The following is a 20902-nucleotide window of genomic DNA, read 5'->3' on the forward strand; positions in this document are numbered from 1 at the left end:
AATAAATGTTTGTTGATAGCATATAAAAAGTAACCAGAACAACAGACAAAAGCAGCATTTTTCTGGAAGTGGACACCGGAATCAAAAGATGTATTTAGGAGCATAGATGGAACCCTACTGAACTGGTTTTGGATTTTCCCCTGCTCATGGCTAGAGAAGGGGGAAGCAGGCAGAGCAGCACTCATAGCCAGCCCCAGTGGTGCCATCTGTGGCATGGCTGCCCACCCCAGGCAGTGGGGCTGGGGCTGCAGCCCCTCCAAGGGCTGGAGCAGCGCTGGCACTCAGGAGCTCCATCAGTTGCAGCCTCAGGAGCATATTCTCCTCTCAGCTTGACAGTACAGCTGATTTTTTCCTGGCTCCTCCAGTGGGACCCATTAAGTCCCAAAGCACCGCTTTTAGGCTCTTTCTGCATGATATCCCTTGGAAATGTGCCTTGCTGCCCGTTTTTGGCATGCCAGCCTGGCCTACCAGCTGTCTGGAGCTGGCACATGAGCATGGGCCAATAGAGGGGTGTTGCAAAGAGTGGCAAGGAGTTTTTTGCAGTTCCAGCCTGGCAGGTGCCTGAAGTCCTGCTGTGCCCCGGGCTCCTGTCCCACTGTGGGATGCAGGGGAGCCACAGAGCTCCCATCAGCCGGTGCTGCATCCTCAAGGGAGCCGGCTGCAGGCTGCGGTATGCGGCCAGCAACTGTTGACTTCTTTTTCCGTGCATGGAAGGGTAAGAAACCTTAATTAAAAACATGAAGCCCACAGTTTGTATCACATTCACGATGTTAAACAAGCTCTGGAAATAGAAACACTGTTTTCATTTAAGCTTTCCAACTGTGATCTATGTAATAAAATATGGAGGGGGCGGGCGTGTGTGAGATTTACATGTGATGATTTGGGAGATCTCACTGCTTTAGAGGCTTGTGAGGCGCCGCAGTGCCAACTGCTCCTGCCACTGCCTCACCACGTTTGGTAATGCCTGCCCCACACACGCTTTTGTTTTGTTCCAGAACTGCTTTCCAAATGGTGATTTCTGCCCTCAGCTCTTGCTGCTGTGACTTATTCTGGGTGTGGGTGTGGGATCTGCCAGGCCCTCAGCGACCTGCTGCCCTGGCTGCCCATGCCCTGCCCAGCTCTGCACCGGCAGACGGAGCAGAGCACATTTCCACCACTCCTGGGGACCACACGTGTCCTTGGGGACAGCCACATACCCCGCAAGTGCAACGATCCTCCAAGCCCATACCCAAGCAGCGCCAACATCAGTGGACACAGGAAAGGAATATTCCTGCCTTCCCAGATCCTCCTGAGTCATCACACAGGGAATGAGCATGCATTCCACCATGGTGGACAGGCAGAGGGAAGGCTCTTCCGAAGGCACTTGCTCAGTACCCTGACAGTGCATGGATTGCCCCTTCTCCAGAGCCTGCCTCAGCCTGCAGGGCCCATAGAAACATGCCATGCCCCATCTGCACCTCCCCTCAGGCTCTGGGGACCAGAACCTGCGCCTGACCTAGCAGAGAGGATCACCCCTGCTGTGCTAGGGGGGTTTGGGGAGGGGAGTGGGATGACAACAGAGCAAACAATTGTCTGAGACTGTGAACGACTGAGATCACCTTTCCGTGGGAGCTTGATTTTGGTCAAACCTGTCACTTTCTAAGACTCCTTTTGCTGTGACATTTATAACAATGCTTCCCACATCATAAACAGTTCATCTGGGCATGGCAGTGTTCAGAGCCGCACGTTTTTCGTGAAGCTCCTAATCAGCATGTTAGCTCGGTCTAACAGGAGGCATTTGTCTCACACTGTTCCCCTATGCCTGTTTCTCCCCCACTGGTTCCTGAATGCTCTGGCCAAGTCATGTCCTCGGGGCAGCCTCACCAGGGCTTTGACCAAAAGTCTGTGGAAGAGCAGGATGCACAGCCTGCACAGGAGCACTCATGTGGTTATTTACATTTTTACACCTTCTGTTTTCTCAGCAGGGGACTGGCAGCAAGTTGTTCGTGTCCTTTCCTCCCGTTTTGGGGACAGTAATTTTTCTCCCTGGACATTGGAGCATCTTCAATGCATTGCCCTTCCCCATTGCAACCTCTTCCCTGCTTCCCATCAGCAAATGGAGAAATTACAATCGGGTCGGTGAATCCCGACGCCAAGCTGCCCCTCTTCCAGGAATCCTTTCCCCAGTGCGTGTGGCTGTGTGACGTCACCGAGAGCGGCCGTGACGTCACGCACCAGTGACGGCGGGGTGCGGGGATGGGGGTGAGCCCCAGCAAGGACCCACGGCGGCTGAGCCCCGAGGGACGGGGGTCCACGGACCACAGCATGTTGCCCCCTCCGTCCCCACCGCTGCAGCGCCAAGCCAGCGGAGAGCGGCGCAGCCTCCGCGGGGGCCTCTGCAGCCCAGGAAAGCGGGAGGGAACGAGGCCAGGCTGGTGGCAGGGGGCGGGGGGATACGAGTGGTAGCGGTATGCAGACTCAGGTACTTTGGGGCCACGCTTGCGGGGACAAGGACAGGGACAGAGAGGTGCCCTGGGGAGCGTGGAGTCGCGGCCGGTGCCCGCACAGGGATCCGCGCCGCGCACGTCCCGCCGGGCTCGCAGGCGCAGACGGCTGCTCCCGTTCACCCGCGGCGGTCAAACAACGTCTGAATTACATCCTTGTAAATATTGACTGTGGCCATCTTCTTCGTTCCTGCGCACACAAAACCAAAACGCTAAGCCCGGCGGGGCCGGGCCGCTGCTCCGCAGGGCTGCGGGGGTGCAGGGGGTGTGGAGCGGCGGGGCCGAGGGAACAGGGGCACATCCGTGGGAGCGGGCCGGGGGCGACCGTAGACATCGCCGGTAACTGAGCATCGTGTCTCCGCGGGAGCGCGCCGGCCGCGCCGGGGATGCTAAAGGCAACGGGCTGTCTCCCGGCTGGGACTGCGGGCTGATTTACAGCCCTTGGGCTTGCAGGGGGGACACACGACTCACAAGAGAAGACGGGGAAGCGTGGTGGGAGATGGTTCCTGGCGTGGCATCATTATACACCGCTGTTAATGAGCCGCACGGGGCTGTGGCTACGCCTCGCGCCCCCGACGGGGGTCTCTCCTGCGGTCAGCGTGACACCAGCCGGTGTCCTCAGCCGCCTTCCCCGGGAGGCTCCCCCGTACAGACGGTGAACTGCCCGGCCGTGCACTGCCGTACCCTCAGATGCCCCTGGCCGGACTCCTACCGCCCCTCCACGCAGCGCCCCTCGTCGCCGCTCTGCCCGGGCGGAGCCCGAGCCCTGGCTGGGGCTGCCGGGGTCCCCTGGCCAGCCGTGCCTCCCCCCGGGGATGGCGAGCGACAGTCCCGACAGTTTGAGTGGCTGCGCGGCGGCTGTGCCTCCGGGCGCCGGCTCTGCGCATTTGGTGGTCGTTAAAAACAATTTGTTTCCCTCCCCGTTCGGGGAGGGGGAAGGGGAAAATCATTTCGGGGGAGGGGAAGGGAGGAAAAGGGAAGGGAAAAGGGGGGAAAAAAGGAGTGAGAGAGAGAGCAAGCGAGACAGAAACACCAAAGCCGACAGAAAACCCGCGCTCCCAACTATTGCGACACAGAGCGAAGAGCACGGCGAAGGCTGGCGGCGAGGTGCGAGCGGGAGCGGGCCGGGCCGTGGGAGCGGGCCGGGCCGAGGAAGCGGACCGGGGCTGGGTGGGGGGGGGCCGTGAGAGCGGGCCGGGCCGTGGGAGGAGCGGGCTGCCTCCCCCCCGTGGGTGGGCAGGCGGCGCCCGGTGCCTCCGCGCTGCCCCCCCGCCGGGCGGGTCTCGGCCGTTCGGCGCGGCTGCCCGGTGACCGCTGCCGCCTCCCCGCAGCGCACAGCGAGCCCCCGCACCTCGGAGCCGGCGGCCAGCACGACGGCGGCCCCCAGCCCCCCACCATGAACACCATCGTCTTCAGCAAGCTCAGCGGCCAGGTGCTTTTCGAGGAGGACGCCAAGGAGCGGGAGCGGAGCGGCCGGTCCTACGTGGGGGTGGTGGAGGGCCCGCACCACGCCGAGGTGCTGCTCCCCGACAGCCCGTCCATCAAGGAGAGCCTCATCCTGCGCAACCGGCGGACGGGGTATGCCGTGCGCTCGTCTCCGCGCCGCGCACCGGCTTCGGGGGCGGCCCTGCCCGCGCTGCCGGCGCTGCCGGCCGCCGCGTCGCCGATCTGGGGTTGAGAGATGGGTTTCTAGCTGGGTCTTTGCCCGCGGCCCCGGGTTCGTGTTTTCTGGGCTTCTCATTCCACAGCTGCGGTGGGAAATTCCGGCAATAGGTGATGCAGGGGCGTGCGATTGGGCTGGAATGTACCAGACAGAGCGCTCCTGTCCTGCTGTGCTTGACCTCCCCCTCTGCCTCCGAACAGAAAGAAACCGGGTACACCGGGGCTCCACCGGCTTGTTCGGGCGCTTCATCTGATAAAAGTCTCCAGAACGGAGGCGCCAGGCGGGACGTGTGAGACCTGGGGGACGGGGCGGCGGCGCGGCCGATCCCCGCCGGCGGTGCCGCGGCAGCGGGGCTGAGGCGGGCGGGCACCGCGCGGCCCCGGCACTTGTTCCGCCGTTCCGCGGGTTCGCAGCGCGCCGAGCGAACGGGCGGGAAGGAGCTGCGTTGCCCGCGCGTTCCCAGGGATGGGATTTAGAATGATCTAGCGCGATGCCAGTCGGGGGCTGGATAACATGATATTAGGATCGGGTTTGCTAAAACGGCAGCTCAGGGTAAGCCGCCCGAAGCCTTTTATGTTTTGGGTTTTTTTGGGAGGGGGGTTTGGTTTGTTGGGTTTTTTGGGGTCAGGTTTTTTGGGGTTTTTTTGATGCTGGAACAGGTGAAATAGAAGGTGATGAGAGGACGTGCGAGCTCTGGCTCGTTGACAGCCGTAGCTCGGAGGGTCGATCGGGAGTGCGCTGACCAGACATTTCGGGTCAGCGTTACAAAGTAAAGATCGAGGACCACAGTCAGGCGGCTGCGAAACCGAGGAGTCCGGGGGAGTCGCTTGTGCTGACCAACTTCCACCGTAGCGATTGCGTCAGCTCGCAGTTTTACCGGCCGTGCTGGCCGAGAGGTCGCAGGTGTGTGTCACCGGGGCGCTGTCGCAGCCGATCGCGGCGGAGCGCGGCTGCCGCGGGAGCGGGGAGAGCGGCGCGGCCCAGCCCGGCCCCGTGGCGCCCCCTGCCGCCTCCAGGCGCACCCAGCGCCGCCCGGAGCCCCCTCCGCCCGCGCCGCGCTGCCGCCGGCCCCAGCCCACCTCTGGGCTTTCCTCAGCATTCCTCCGATTTTGTTCACTCACTTTTTATTGTAGGCCTTCATCTTCAAAGGGACTCTTTTTTTTTTTTTTTTTTTTTTTTTAACGGAACCCGGGTTTCGTTCCCCCGGCATACGCTGTTGCTCGGCAGGCGCGGGGCTTTGCGGGCTGACTCGCGTCGCTGCCGGCGGCATTGGGAGCGGCATGCCGGCTCCCCCAGGAGCACGGCTCGCCGCCGGCTCCGAGGGGGAAAACGATCCAGGAACTGCTCGGTGCCGCGGGTAACTCTTGAGCATCAGCGGGAAATAAAGCCGGGCGGGGGAATCAGGCTGGGCTGGCCCCGGGGTAACGCGCACCGCAGCCGCGGGATGAGCGGCGGCCGTGCGAGATGCGGCCTGGCCGCGCTGGGAAGCCCCTCTGTAGACAGACCGGCCACACTCCGGTCAGGAGCCGAGCACCGAAAACATCGGGACACTCGCACCGGCGGAGCCCTGAAATCCCCGCGGCGCCGCCGCCCGGGCCCGCATCATAACCGCGGCCATTCACCAGCTCCGAGTCCGCTCGCCCAGAGCCTCCGCGAGGAGTTCGGGGTGGCATCACCTTCTCTTGAGCAGTCGTCCGGGCCGAGGGTTGCGGCTGTGGAAATCCCCGAACACCCCCGAAGCGAGCTCAGGGCTCGGCTTCTCCGGGCAGGGCTCAGCCCGGGGCCGGGCACCCGAGCCGGGTGCCCCCTGGGACGGGGCGCATCCACCGCAGCCGGGCAGGGGAGCCCGGGGCCGGGCGGGGCAGCGGGCAGGGCCCGGGGCCGGGCAGCGGGCAGGTCCCGCCGCTCCGCTCCTCAGCGCCCCTTCTCCGCGGCAGGGCGCGGCAGAGCGGCGGGAAGGTGCGGCACAAGCGGCAGGCGCTGCAGGACATGGCGCGGCCGCTCAAGCAGTGGCTCTACAAGCACCGCGACAACCCATACCCCACCAAGACGGAGAAGATTCTGCTGGCCCTCGGCTCCCAGATGACCCTGGTGCAGGTAAGGACGGGAACCCCTTACCCCCACCTCTAAAAGCCGCTCCGAGGCGTTTCGTGGACGGGAGGGATGGGGACAGCATCTGCCAAAGCGCCTCTGTGAGCTGAGCAAAGGACATTGCTGGGTATCAGGGAGCATCGTGGCAGCCAGCAAGACCGGGGTCCTGTGCACATCCTTCTTCCATTCTCCCCTGGGCTCCCCCACCCCAGCAGAGCTGTCTCTCTCAAACAAGAGTTACCACATCTTAGCTGTCTTGGCTGTAAAAATGCTGAAGACAATCAGCAAAAAGTGTGTGCTTGCAGTCCTAGGAATAGATGGTCTCATCCTTTCATCTCATTCATAAATACAATGAAAAAATTTTTGCTTGTCTTTAAAAATTCTCAAGTAAAAAGTATAAGTAATGGGAGAATTCAGCACAGAACAGAAATTGTTGAGGAAATAATTTCAGGGAGCTACTCTTCCCTTTTGAAAAGGGGGTAGGATGGAAACTGCTCTAATATTCTGATAATAATTGTCATCACCTGTTGCACAGTCATCAGCGTTACCATACGCACTGTGTGCAGTGGCTCAGCACACACAGTCTTGCAGGAGTTATCATTGTGATGTAGTTAGACATGGGGAGTAATTGTTTTGCTCTCAGGTAATTCTCCCCTGAAAACTGGCAGTTTTCTTGCTGTAAGAGGCATAAATTTTGCTGCAAATGTCTATAAATCTCACTTCTTTGTTCTCTTTGCCATCTGGTACTCTACTGAAATACGAGGTTAAATGCTATCAGTTGCTGAGTGATGCTATCTCAGGTCTGGATGCTGCAAAGATTTATGCATTGTGAATAATCTAATTTCCTTACTGCAAGCTACTGCTAGGTGTGTAAAATGAAACCCATGTGTTTGCAGGATTGGGTCCTCATCACTCTGCCTAACACATTATGTGTCACTTTGCAAAGAGCACAAAGAGATCAAAGTAACCTAAAGTATTAGAAAAAAACAGGTGGTAATTCAGCTTTATTATTCTGAGTGCCCCTTCAAAAAAACCTGTGCTATGAACTTCAGTTCTAGTAATGGCAAAATGGGAAATTTTTACACTTCAGTACCTCACTATGAAACTATTGCACTAGGAAAAACACTATAGCTTTGACAAAAATAATATTAATGTCTCAGAAAATGCCAGTTATAACTGGAAGATATAGTTAAAACAACTTCTCTTGCTTTTAAAAATATATATGAAAGGTTTAAACTATGATTACATAAACACTATCCCTTCAATGGCACAATTCAATAGGAGTATTTTATTGGACCAAGGCTCTTAGAATACCCCTGCATTTTTACATGAGATTTAAAACATACATCCAGAGTATCTGTTGGGACATTTTCACATTAATGACACCTTGAGGAGTTCTACTGTTCTTTTAAAAAGTGCCTCAGAATGAACAGAGAAGGGAGAAGAACTGGTGGGCTTTTGCAGGATTTCTCTCGTGGCAGCTTTGATAAATCCTGATGGGGATAAGAAGTGTTAGCCTTTATAAAAGCATCAAGTGAGCCATGGTGACTTCTCCACAGAGTTTTGTGATCTACTTGCGGTGTAGAATAAAATTAAAAAGAATCCGTGAGGGCTGCAATTAGCTCTGTTAGACCCGTGTGACTCTAGTGGATTTATGCTGAAACTGAATTTGACCAGTTTCGTTTCTAGGAACTATAATATTTGAAAGAACTGTGCAAACAGGCATATCTATCTTCATTTACAAAAGCACAACATCAAAGAGAAATCCCAGGTGTTTTTTTCATCTTTTTTGTGCAGTGCTCTTTTAGTCCAGGAATTTGATAGCATCTGTATGAGATGTAAATACATATGTCTGGCACCAGCAGTAATTCCTGAGCCACAAAGAGCTAAACAACACACACCCTACACCTACTTTTTGGATGCTCAAAAAGAACAAGACTGTAATTCAGTTCAAAATTTTTGTTCTCTAAGAGTGAGAGAGAGCATGCCAGGGCGTGGTCCCAGTCACACTGAGTACATCTGAAATAGCTTTCCTGAAGGCTGTGCTCTTTCAGACGAGCAGTGTAACCAAGAGCAGGTTTGGGACTGGGCTGTGGGTCTGTTGGAAAGCTTTGCTTCTGTCCTAGGAGAAGCACTATGCAAAAGCATCAACCAGGGTTGCCTATAAATTGTTTTTCTAATCTAGTAATATTGTTGGACATCATTGGGGAACTGGGAATCAGCATATGATGTTTTCTCTGGGTTAAACGCCTTCACATTTGCTGACCTGTCTCATATTTCCTACGCTTTTTACATTTCTCAGTGTTGTTCCGTGGTGTTTGCTCCCAGAGCTTTCCCCTCCTGTGGAGGCTGTTGTCTGCTGTCAGCTGCTACCTCTTCCCAGCATCCCTCCTGTGCTGACACCTTGTCATCACAAGCCATAGGAAAGGCAAAAGATACTGTTGAATATCCCTTTGAGCTTCTGACAAAATCCCATTTAGGGAATGAATGGTTGGGGTGTTTTTTTGGTTTTTACCTGACTGACAACCTTGGAAAAGGTCTTCAGTGGCTGCCTGGAAGATGATGGTGGTCACAGCAATTTTGATCATACAGATGTAACTCCCCTCCCTGTGCTTTTCCTTCATCTAATGAACCTTATTCCAGTATGTACCATCTATCCAAAGGAGCTTTTTTCAGGACCATGGCATAGATAAAACCAATTCTTCTGCGAGACAAGGAGGTGAACATACAGCCCTGTTTTTTTACTTTTGTTATTAGGATAAACTAATTACATGCTAATGACTAATAAATTTTGTATCTGCATGACAAATCTTCCACAAATTTATTTTCATTAGTTTTTCTGTTGCTCATTTGGCTGATTTTAAATTAATTTGTTCTACTTTACTAATACTTTGGCCTACCCCACTGTTCTTGGGTGCAGTGGGACAGCAAGGGGACTATTCCAGATGCATGTCCAACTGCAGTGCTGAAGGAAAGTCAGACTCTTTCAAGGAGGTAGGATTTTGCAGGAATCATAAATCATCTTGTTTCTTAAGTAGTAGTAGCAAAACCTGGGGCAAATTCTGGGCTGACTTACTCCTGTGCAGGCCAACAAGGTCTTTGGGAGTCCTCAAGGCAAATGTTATTGCAGATTTCAGTCCAACAGTCCAAAGTTTTCTACTTCCACAACTGCCAAAGCAGGAAACCAAAAAAGCAATATAGTTTGAAAAGGCATTTTATATTTTACTCCAATTAGATTCCAATTCAGAATCCAATAACTTGTCCTATTAGTATGCTACATTTTCATTTGTATTATTACCACAGTGTTTGATTTATTTTATTTAAAATTTTGGTTTAGATGTTCTTGTGAAATAAAAAAGAAAAATGGCAGCATATTCCTTCCAGAAAGAAATATGAGTGCGTGTATTGTTGGAAAGGAGATTTTTCAATACAAAGATTTGTATATCAGTCATGTGCTGCTATGGATTTAATAATATTCAGATTTATAAAGGCATATCTGGATTACTGGAGGAGGAGAATCACTTGATGTCTGTTCCCTTTCTGAAAGTTTGGCCGCTGTTAAGCACTGAAGCAGAACAAATTACAATAAAATTGAAGATGTGTCTTCAGAAGTAAAGCCAGAGGGTCAATATTTCATGATGCTGATATAAGTACCTGATGCTCTTAGAGAACAACTGAACTGCTGTAAAAAAATGAATGCTGGAAAGCACATCTATTATCGTCCCCCTTGGGTTTTGTCTTTTTACTTCTCAAAGAACTACGGGATTGTTACTTTACAAGAATAGTGAGTTTCATCATGTGTTTTTTCAAGATACTTCTTGGGAGGTTTATGTGACAAAGAATTTCCCACTGGCTTTTATCTAAATAATTTTTTTGTTGGTTTTTTAAATTATTTTTGGAGATCACAGTAACACAGCTTGGGACCATGGGAAAGGTTGGATGGTTTTGGCAGCTTTGGCTGTTTCTTTTTGTAATGGTTTAGGTCAGTGTGTTGAAAACTGGCACTCTTTGTGAGTGGGACCTACAGCAGTGGACAGGCAGGTTTTTAGAGACCACATGGATAGACAATGTAACACTTGGGGCTGGTTGAAATGAGTGGTAAAATTGTTGTTGTCTTTGAAGGAGACAGGTGGTGGCTGGAGGTCAGGGTGTGCTTTCTGACTGGTACAGCCTGTGGCCATGCAGCCTGTTCCAGTTCATGCACCTGGGGGTTGTCCAAGACTGAAGAGTGAGAGAGGTGTTGACTCTCACGATGTCTTAGAAATCAGAATTTTCCAGCAGCATGCACCAGTGCCCAAAAGCTGGAAAGCAGCTAGAGATTACCACATCATAGATTAAGCCTAAGTACCTTGAATGGATTTGACTAACTTCCCTTTTTTCCAAGGCTTTAATGGGCCTTGTTGTAATTGCATTTGGGATAAGAGTTTCTCGAGTGAGTTTGCTGCTCCTTGGTTTAGTTAAAAGTTTCTCTTCTAAGAGCTGACTTGAGGTTCTTTCAGAATCACAGAGTCATTTATGTTGGAAAAGACCTTTATAATCATTGAGTCCAATCATTGACCCAGCACTGGCAAGTCCACTGCTAAACCATGTCTCTAAGCACCCTGTCTACATTTCTTTTAAATACCTCCAGGTACAGTGACTCAGCCACGGTAACTTTCACTGGGCAACCTGTTCCATTGCCTGCAATCCTTTCTGTAAAGAAATTTTTCCTGATATTTAATCTAAACTTCCCCTGATTCAATTTGAGACCATTTCCTCTTGTCCTATCACTTTTCACTTGGGAGAACAGATTGACCCCCCTTCACCTACAACCTCCTTTCAGGTAAAGAGCAATGAGATCTTCCCTGAGCCTCCTTTACTCCAGGCTAAACCACTCCCACTCCCTCAGCTGTTTCTCATCAGACTTGTGCTCCAGACCTTTCCCCAACTCTATTGTCCTTCCCTGGACTCGATCCAGCGCCTCAGTGTCCTTCCTGAATTGAGGGGCCCAGAACTGGACACAGCACTCAAGTTGCAGCCTCGCCATTGCTAAGCACAAGGGTACAATCACTGCCCTGGTCCTGCTGGCTGCATGTTATGGTCCAGTTCTTAAAATTGTTAGAAATGCCTCTGCCTGAATTAAGATGCAAACCAGACCGTATGCCAAAGGATTGCAGTCCCTGACACCACACTATTGCTGATCCAGGCCAGGATGCCATTGTCTTTCTTGGCCACCTGGACACTCGCTGGCTCACATTCAGCTGATGTTGATCAGCATGCTCGGATCCTTTTCCAGCAGGCATCTTTCCATCCAATTCCCCCAGCCTGTCCTGCTGCAGGGGTGGTTGTGACCCAGGGGCAGGCACTTGGCTTTGCTGAACCTCGTACCTCTGGCCTTGGCCCATGGATCCAGCCTGTCCAGAGCCCTTGCAGAGCCTTCCTGCTCTCCAGCAGAGCAACACTCCCGCCCAGTTTGGTATCTCTGCAAACTGACTGAGGGTGCCCTCGATGCCCTTGTGCAGATCACTGATAAAGCTATTGACATAACTGGCTCCCAGTACCAAGCCCTGGGGAACACCACTGGTGACTGGGGACCAGCTGGATGTAGCTCCCTTCACCAACACTCTCTGGGCCTGGCCACACAAACTGTTTTTTACCCAGCAAAGAGCACACCCACCCAAGCCATGGACAGCCAGCTTCTCCAGGAGATGCTGTGGGAAATCGTGTCAAAGGTTTTACTGATGTCCAGGTAGACACATCCACAGCCTTTCCCACGTCTACTAAGTGAGGCACACTGTCATAGATGAAGATCAGGTTGGTCAAGCAGAGCCTGCCTTTCACAAATCCTTGCTGGCTGGGCCTGATCCCCTGACTGTCTTGTATCTGATGTGTGATGGCACTTAAAATCATCTGCTCCATAAAGAGCAGGAGGACAAGGTGCAATACATTTATCTCATTATGAAATAATGATCAAATACTACTATTCCCTTCTCTCATAGCAGAAGACTTAAAATCTGACTCATCTTTTCACATTGATATGCAGAAAGCAAAGCAATGGCATGGGAAGAATGAGCCCAAAATAAACCAAGAGTACCAGGCAGAAATCACTCCTGCTGAATTTAAATGCTTTTATGTATGAATCACACTAATACTACCCTATCTTTTCTGTAAATGGCACTTCACTGATGAAAAATTTCAATATGTAATAAAATGAAGCAGAATGAAATCTTTATGGTGAGAGGCTGGAAAGCTGTCAGTTTGGTAAAATGCTATCCTGCAGTGCTGTTGATTGGGACGCTGGATTGATCCATCTCTACTGTTAAATACTTGGTTTCAGAATTACACTGTCATGCAGCAGGTGACTGCTGCTTCAGCTGAGCAGTCTGGCATGACTTTGCTAACAGCATTAGGAAGTGCATGGATTCCAGCCCACCCTATCTCATTTACTGTAAAAATTGCTGTGTAAATATGAAGATTACAAGCAAGTAGCCTCAAAAGAGAATTAAAATTACTTTGCCAGCTACAGTTTTGGTTTTCTAACCTGTCATAGTAAACTACATGGCTTGTAATGTTATGTGTTTGCCATCTGAGCACTGATCCAGTGCTCACCGTATTTTCAGTGGAGCCCTGTTTCATGTAAACGTGATTTTAAGTAACATCAAAGTGACAGGCATAAGGCACCACTGCTAAGTTCTAGGTGAGGTTCTGAACTGCAGCTTTGCTTTTTCTTCAGGCACGTAGTGTTTATTTTTCTCATAATCACTAAAGAAGAGATTATTGATCCAGAATAATTGGACAGATACTTCTGTGTGATTTATACAGTAACCTTAGCTACAACAGACAGATGACAAAACGAGGACCAAAATCCAACACTAAGGTTTACAATCTGGCTCTCTGTTAGGTGGGGATAGCAGGTATTGATAAAACATGTGCGAACTTGCTTTGCAGGTTGATGTAAATTAAATGATGTGATTGTTCCCAGGTCAGAATATGACAGCAATCTGGCTTTCTCTTTGTGCGTGTTCACAACACAGAGATGCAAACAGGCCTGTAGGCTGCTAACATTCTTTACATTCTCCTTTGCAAGTGATGCTACTCTGCTCCTTCTTGCCGAGGTCATGTCAAAATGCACTTATTCCTGCCAGGGTTAAAGAGTACTTTGAACACCTTATTTATCACTAAGTAAGTATCATTAGAATGTAGGTCACTTGCCTCTGCTCTTGCTCACGGTAAAGATAGAGTTGCCAGTATTTTCTGTCTTTTTGAGTGGCAGTAGAATCAAGGCCAGTATTTTCTCAGGTGTGCTTTCATGCAAAGCCACTGCAAGTACACACATCCCAGTTGGTGGTTTAATTAGCAATGCTGGCACTGAAGGGTAGACTGTGCCTTTTTGCTCAGTCTGTGCCTAAAACACTGTGAAACACCTGTGTTTGAGGCTGACTTTGTAATGAGCCTGTATGCTAGAGGGATACCAACATGAATCCATTTTGCTAAGTCAAACTCTAGAAATGCTTTGAAGTTGGGAAGGAAGACAAAGCAGACTATTGTTTTGTAGTCACCTTGTGAGGAATTGCATCTTTACTATATTTTAAACTGTCCACAACAAAAAGAGTTTGTAAAATCAGCTTCTCTGTAGACCAAATGGTGGATTTCTGCAGTGAGTCAAAGTACCTTGTACTCTCTGTAAGACTTTCCTGATGCCCACAGCTTGTCAGACTCTGAGTTCTGTTGAAGTAAGTACAAGGGAGAATTTGGGCTTTTATATATACAAATTTAGAATGTCTTTTTCTGTTCAATGGACTATATAAATGTCAAAGGAAATTCTTGAATATTAGATATTAGTTTAATTTAGGAAGTTTGTAATATATTAAAGGTCCATATTAAAAGTTCAGGGTTTTATCTTTGAAATTTAAAAAAAAGAGATTAATATGAAACTGGTATTTGGGACACCTTAATTGAAACCTTGTGATAATGTGGTTTTGCTAACACTTGGGAAGCATGGGAAGCCTGAAATTGCCTTCCTGTATTACCACTGCTCTGCTCAGTGGTAATTTCATGGACTTCTGTTCATATTTCTCTTGTTGTGGTCCCCTTAAAGCATACATAAAACTTTTGAGGACTCTGTGGGTTGATTGATTTGCCTGATTTTCAAGGGAGGCTAATACACACGTTTGTATGCAGGTATCAAACTGGTTTGCCAACGCAAGACGTCGCCTGAAGAACACTGTCAGGCAGCCAGATCTGAGCTGGGCTTTACGAATAAAACTGTACAACAAATATGTTCAGGGAAATGCTGAGCGACTCAGCGTGAGCAGCGATGACTCATGCTCTGAAGGTTTGTTGATGCTCTTTTATCGATTTTAAACTGATTAAAATGTATTTAGAAAGTATTAGATACCCTAAGTGAGCTGTAATTTTTAATCACAAATACCCTCAGTGGATCTGCCTTTATTGTTTTTGTGAATTAGGTGCCTCTTTTGGCTCCCAGCTACCACACAGCCTTGCAAAGCAGGATTGTGTAAGTTGTTCAAGGTGGCAATCTGGCTGTGTGTTGTTATATTTCATTGTTGCTAGAGAGATAATTGTTTGTTCATTACATTCTCCAAGCCTATTCCTTTAGTCTGAATTAAGGGAAAAAAATGATTACATTTGTTGGCATAAAGAAATGAGAAATCACTTGACTGTTACTTTCCTCCATGGAAGGGCGATAGCAATAGACGTCATTAAAGGGATGATTAGTGGGGCATCTTAGATGGTAAAATGAATATTACTGTTATTTATTTGATGTATTTTGCTAACAGCTGTTTTCCATAAAGGATGTACTGGAATTCCCTTTCTTACTCAAATTAACAAAAGCAGGGGTTTTTTTTAAGTACCTTGTATTTTTAACAGAATTCTTGTATTAATTCTGTCTGTGAGTGCTTTTTTTAGACAGTTGTGACATGGAGATACAATGACAAGAAGAAATCCTACAGAACATTGTTAGTTATCTGTATGTGAATTTTTAGAAGAGTATGTCTTAATCTGTACTCAATTTCAAATATCTTTGTTCCAATTTCACTCTGTACTCACATTTCTTGAAAAATGTGGGAATGTATTAACATTTCTACTCATTTCCCTTGAAAAGATTGAAATTAAAAGAGTACAGTTTAGGCAAATGTACCTAAATATTCTGCAGTGTTGAGGCAAGCCAAATTTCAAGTTATGATAGTAGGAATTCAGCCTATTGACACAGCTTTTTAAATGCATATCATCGAGTTAGGGCACTTTACAATTTTTTTCTACCTGTCTTGTGTTACTCATGAACAAATTAGACTCAAAGACTTTTCTATAGCTAGTTAATTTAGAATGCCTGGAACATCTGAGGATCATGGGAACTACTATGAGCAATGTGTGAACAGAAGAAATTGAAAATCAGTGTCTAATGCTGAAGTTACTGTCTAGTTTTAGTTATATTTATCACAATAGAACAAAACATGGAGAGAAAGCCTCATGTTAAATATTAAGTGCTCAATGTATTACTGTATCTTTGTTCTTTTGTTTTCAGATGGAGAAAATCCTCCAAGAAACCATATGAATGAAGGGGGATATAACAAACCAGTTCACCACACTGTGATTAAAACTGAAAGTTCAGTAATAAAAACAGGAGTGAGACCAGAAGCAAGTGCCAATGAGGATTACGTGTCACCCCCCAAATACAAAAGCAGCTTACTGAATCGTTACCTAAATGACTCATTGAGACACGTCATGGCTACTAATGCAGCTATGATGGAAAAAACAAGGCAAAGGAATCATTCTGGTTCATTTAGTTCCAATGAATTTGAGGAAGAACTGGTGTCTCCATCATCATCAGAGACAGAAGGCAATTTTGTCTATCGGACAGGTAAGGGATAATTTTCTGCATGATTTCTATTACAGAAATCTTCTGTAGACATTGGCTCCTGGAATGAGTGTCACCTGATTGTGCCTTTTATGAGACTTCTGTCCATCCTCTCATATCAGAGTGGATGAATCCTGTCCACCCTTTCATTTTCTGGAGAAGTTCTACCTGCAGTATTACAGTTAAGGGCTGGTATTCATCACTAATGAAGCTGGTTTTCTTTTCAAATGGAGCAATGGGAATAATTTTTGAAATGACACTTACAGGCCACTTTTTGTCAGCTCTAAGATGAGCCTAAGGAAGGAGAAAACTCTTTTGTATTCTATTACAATAAGGGAGGACTAGAGGACTGAAGTTCTCCAGGGCCGCAGCTGGGAGGAGGAAGAGGTCTTTGAAATTTCAAGGAGCCTGTTTGTGACACTTACATGAGTCAGATGTCCTTCAGTGGAGTGCATGTGAGCACCTTCCCCTGTTGTACAACTCCTTTCTGTCCTCAGAGTGCCTTGTCCAGTATGTGACCCTTTGGTGCTCATGCTTCTCTTAAGAATACAAGCATTAGTGAGACTAATTTCTGCATCACTCTCCAGAGCTAAGGGGCCACAGACTTGGCCATTAAATACCTTGTCTTGCTGGTTTTTGAAGGGTTACACATAGTTTATGATTTTAATTTAATCAATAAAAACATGCAAGTGTGATGTAATGTCATCCACTGTGTTACCAGTCAGAGCAAGGCACATGGGAGTGCCTGGTTCATGCCAATAAATTGCTGTAATTCAGGGCAAGATCTGGACTTGCTGAAGTCCCTGTGAGTCAGTGGCTGCTGGAAGACTCCTCTTGTGAAACTTCTGTATTTCTATGGGACATAAGTTAAAAAAAAAAAAAAATCATTTTGAAAAATATGAAGTTTTGTACCCCAGTCTCTGAAGGTCTCCATCAGTGTCTCAGGGTTTCAACTCATTGCAGCAGCCCCTTGTGTTGTCCTGGGCCTTTCTTGGCAGGTTATTCTGTCTGGGACCACATTGAGGGCAGCATCCTTTGGGGATGGATATTGCTGAAAAGTACTGGAGGATTTTGCAGTAAAGTTAATACAGATTTAGATTTTGTACTTGGTTCCCCTTGGCTTCCTTGGCAGGCAGGTTCAGGTGCCTTTGCAACTTCTCCAGTTCACAGCCTTTGCCCTCTCTTTTCTGGCTGTGGGGTTTCTTGTCCATGTGGAGGGGCCAAAAGGCTGAGTTCTGTTGGTGGAGATTAGGAGGATGTTTGTGTGTGCAGATTGCTGGGAATGACCAGAGAACGAGTGGGGACCCTGTAGAGAAATGGGGTCTCATGGAAAGAAAGAATAGTGCATGCTCAATTAATAAGTTTCAAAATAAACTCTCTCTGCTCATGGTTTTTTTGGGTTTTTTTTCCTGAACATACCAAATGCATTTGGCCTGCATTATAAGTATATTGTCTGCCAAGCTTTATTTTTAAGTGAAAAGTTACTCAAGAGCAGATGCAGAAGCTCAGATATGTAAACTTCTGTTTTTCTGTACTTCATACCATAACCTAAAAATGGATGCAATGACTTTCTAAAAGTTATAATAAATTTGCTACTGGATTAAGTTCTTCTTGATGAATTTTAAGCTGCACTGAAAAATATGGTCATTAATGTGAAGCACACTGTAACTGTGTAAATTCACCAGCTGTGCTGGAACGACTAAAAACTAGTATACTTGTCCTTAAAGTTCCTAAGTGACATTCCTGGAACTCATCTTGAGATTGTATTTAATTCAGTTCCTAAATATCTTCCTTAACATTTTCACATTTTTTGAGAACAGACAGCAGCTCTTAGGATATGGTTTTATTCTTTTTGTACTTCGAAAGACAAGCAGTATATAGAAAGAAAAAAAAAGATAATAAATATACACGATATACATATGATATTTTTTGCTATATTGTTGCTATATATGCATGCACATTCAGGAAATATAGGTACAAATGGGCTTTTCTTCAGTTACAAGATTACTGTCCCACTAATGATTTTTTGATGTTACACATGCAGGAATTAAACTTTAATGAAGAAAGCATATATTTTCAAGGCATTGTCCATTTATGAAAATTACCTTCAAATAGATTAAATTATCCACATGATTGTTTGATAGGGAGGGATAAATAAGGATGATATACTTTTAAAATGTTTTTTCTTTGTAATTTGAATACCTGGGTTGGCAGATCCCAGCTCAGTACAGTACCAGACCTGTATCTGTGTTTTCATTAAAATAGCTGTAATACATTTTGGTTAAGCAAATAACAGCATATGGCTGACTTTACCACTCATACCCTCCTGAAAGTGGCAAGTGTATTTTTAACTGAGATATCACCACTTACAAGAAGTTCCACACTGCAATTTTTTGTAGTGCAAAACAGCTAATTTTTAACACAAAGGATCTGTTGCAGGATTGTCAAGTCCCTTCTAGATGTTTTAATTTATTAAGACATTTTAAGCAGCATTTCAGAAAGCACAGAGTGAAAACTGATTGATGTTTTATTTTTGAGAAATATTTGGCAAGGTCGTTGTGCCTGTAAAGACGGGAAGTCACTGGAGTTTAAACTAATTCTGCATTGTGCTTTCCTGGAAAGGTAACATTTTGTAGCAGATCAGGAGTAAGAAAGCTTACTCGCCCTGTCTGGTAGTGATTAGGGGCCGGAGGCTGATTTCAGGTACATCGCTGTGTCTGGAGCTGCTCTGTGTGCCCGGGGTCAGCGCGGCCACGTGTGTCCCGACAGCCTGCCCCGAATTAACGGTGTCCAATAACAAAAACAAGAAATTGCAGTTTAACGTTTATAAGGAAAACGGGTTGTAGAGGTTCCCATTCCAGTCATTAACATGCTTATAAACACGGGACCATATGCTACTCCGGCTTCATGCAACGGGGAAATCCCACATAAAGATCAAGGACGGGCTGTATAGCTGACTGTCGGCAGAGCAGCCTGGTTTTATACCTCCCCGCAATTACCGTGAGCTCACGGGAAGCGGTTTCGGTGCCGGGGCAGGAGCAGCCAGCGCCGAGCGGGAGCCCTCGCAGGTGCGGTGCCCGCCGTGCCATGCCCCGGGCCCGCGGGGCCGGGGAGCTGCGGGAGGCGGCGCGGGCAGCGGGGAAGAGAGCAGCCCCCGCGGCTATGGCACAGGCTCCCGTCAACCCTGCTGTCGTAAGCTGATATTCTTCTGTATATAACAGGACATACACAAAGCGTGTTCGCTTAAAGCAGAAAATTTCAGTTCGGATCAATCCTGGTGCAAGTATAATGTATAAGTATGGATAATTGGTCAAATATGCATCTTAAACTGGTGGCTGAAAGGCTTGGTTCAGTGTTTTTGTTTAGTTAAAAAGCCGTGTTGGAGAACTGGTTTTCACTAACTGCTTGGCACGCAGTCACTCACAGCGGGTTCTCTGTGTGACAGGAATAAGTGAAAGCAGGCTTGTCTACCCGTATTTGTTGTACAAATGCATGCAGAAATAACAGTCTTGACTGCAACAAGCACTCCAGAAATCTACAAGGAAAAGATCTAATGTTTGTAGTGAAGCTGAATTTTAATCTAAAGAGGCAATGCCAGTCTTTGGTTTACAGATCACTAAAATGCTGACTTTTCTGTAATCAAGCTGCAGTGCTCCCTGAGTACCCTGTTGTCAGTCACTTGCAGAAACAAAATGTTCTGCACCGTTGTAGCACAAGGAAATGAAAAATTCCCACTTTCTGGGATATTGTTGTCTAGTGAAGGAAAGGAAAAATTAAAACAAGAGGAAATGAGACGAAACAGCAGGACAGGGAGTCTTTTTTCTGTAGGCAGATTTTTCATTGATTTCACTTTATATGTTACTTACACCATAGAAAAACCAGAACAATTAAAAACAGCGAGGAAACTCATGACTTGCAGGCCTGGAAAAGAGAGTGGTTTTAAACAAGCGCTTGAATGACTGGCCGATTTTTGAAGATGTTTGATCTCTATTTTTAGACATTTATACTCAGGAGTGCGCTCTGTTTCTGATGTTTTCATTACTACTGACTTTTTCTTTCTTCTCGCCTGCCTTTCTTTCTTTCCTTTGGATCTTGCAAAGTTGGTGATTTATGAAGCACTATCCTGGGTCATTTATTGCAGCACCCTGAGCGCCTCTGATGAGACCCTCGGCACTCTGCAGGATCGGGCCCACATTCCTACTCAGCCCTTGAATGTAAGGGTGTAGCCATGCACAGAAGTACTGTAGAGACACACAAACTGCAGAACAGTGCTGTGATTTTGTGTGGTCCTTGCCAAATTTTCCTCGCAATTTAACATTTTTAGAAATTAACATGTAATTTTAAAATAAGCTATAAAATTTGAAAGCATAATATGAACACAATGGAACCTGTTTTCAGAAACAACTCAAGGGACCTACAAAAACTGCTCACAGCAGTGACTTTTGCAAGTTGGATCTAAACAGTGCTGGAGACCTTGGGGATACTTTGAAATAAATGGTAACCTGGGAAAGCTGAAGGAGGTCTTTTTTTGCAGATCCTAATGTCATCCAGAAGTGAAATGTAAAAGGTGAATGTCAAGTACAGTATTAAATGCACACAGCAGCGTAACTGCAATTTGAAGGTTACAATTTAGGATCGTATTTCTGCAGGAATTTTATTATTACATGACCTGATTCGTCAACTAAAATAGCATGGAATTGAGAATTGAGGAGAAGATTGTGTTTAATTTACTGTTCTGTTGTTTTTTCTAAAGAAAGAATAAAAGGAAATGGCTTTACTGCACGGGAAGCGTCAGGTTTAATATAC

General features: G+C 47.4%; 1 protein-coding gene across 4 annotated transcripts in view; it reads left to right on the forward strand.

Annotated features, from left to right (window-relative positions):
* Positions 1 to 3467: 3467 nt before the first annotated feature.
* Positions 3468 to 20902, forward strand: part of MKX (mohawk homeobox) — a 49132-nt gene continuing 31697 nt past the window's right edge. For 2 of the 4 annotated variants that reach the window (XM_038129324.1, XM_038129325.1), the window contains exons 1-5: positions 3468 to 3590; positions 3815 to 4061; positions 6084 to 6243; positions 14398 to 14551; positions 15764 to 16099. In XM_038129324.1, coding sequence (XP_037985252.1) covers positions 3880 to 4061; positions 6084 to 6243; positions 14398 to 14551; positions 15764 to 16099 — 832 coding nt within the window. In that variant the 5' untranslated portion in view covers positions 3468 to 3590; positions 3815 to 3879. Of the gene's footprint in view, positions 3591 to 3728; positions 4062 to 5342; positions 5504 to 6083; positions 6244 to 14397; positions 14552 to 15763; positions 16100 to 20902 lie in introns of those variants that run through there. The other 2 variants (XM_038129321.1, XM_038129323.1) reach the window with 2 other exon arrangements.

The sequence above is a fragment of the Motacilla alba genome, chromosome 2 (assembly GCF_015832195.1).
Source record: "Motacilla alba alba isolate MOTALB_02 chromosome 2, Motacilla_alba_V1.0_pri, whole genome shotgun sequence".
In the NCBI taxonomy this organism is placed as follows: Eukaryota; Metazoa; Chordata; class Aves; order Passeriformes; family Motacillidae; genus Motacilla; species Motacilla alba.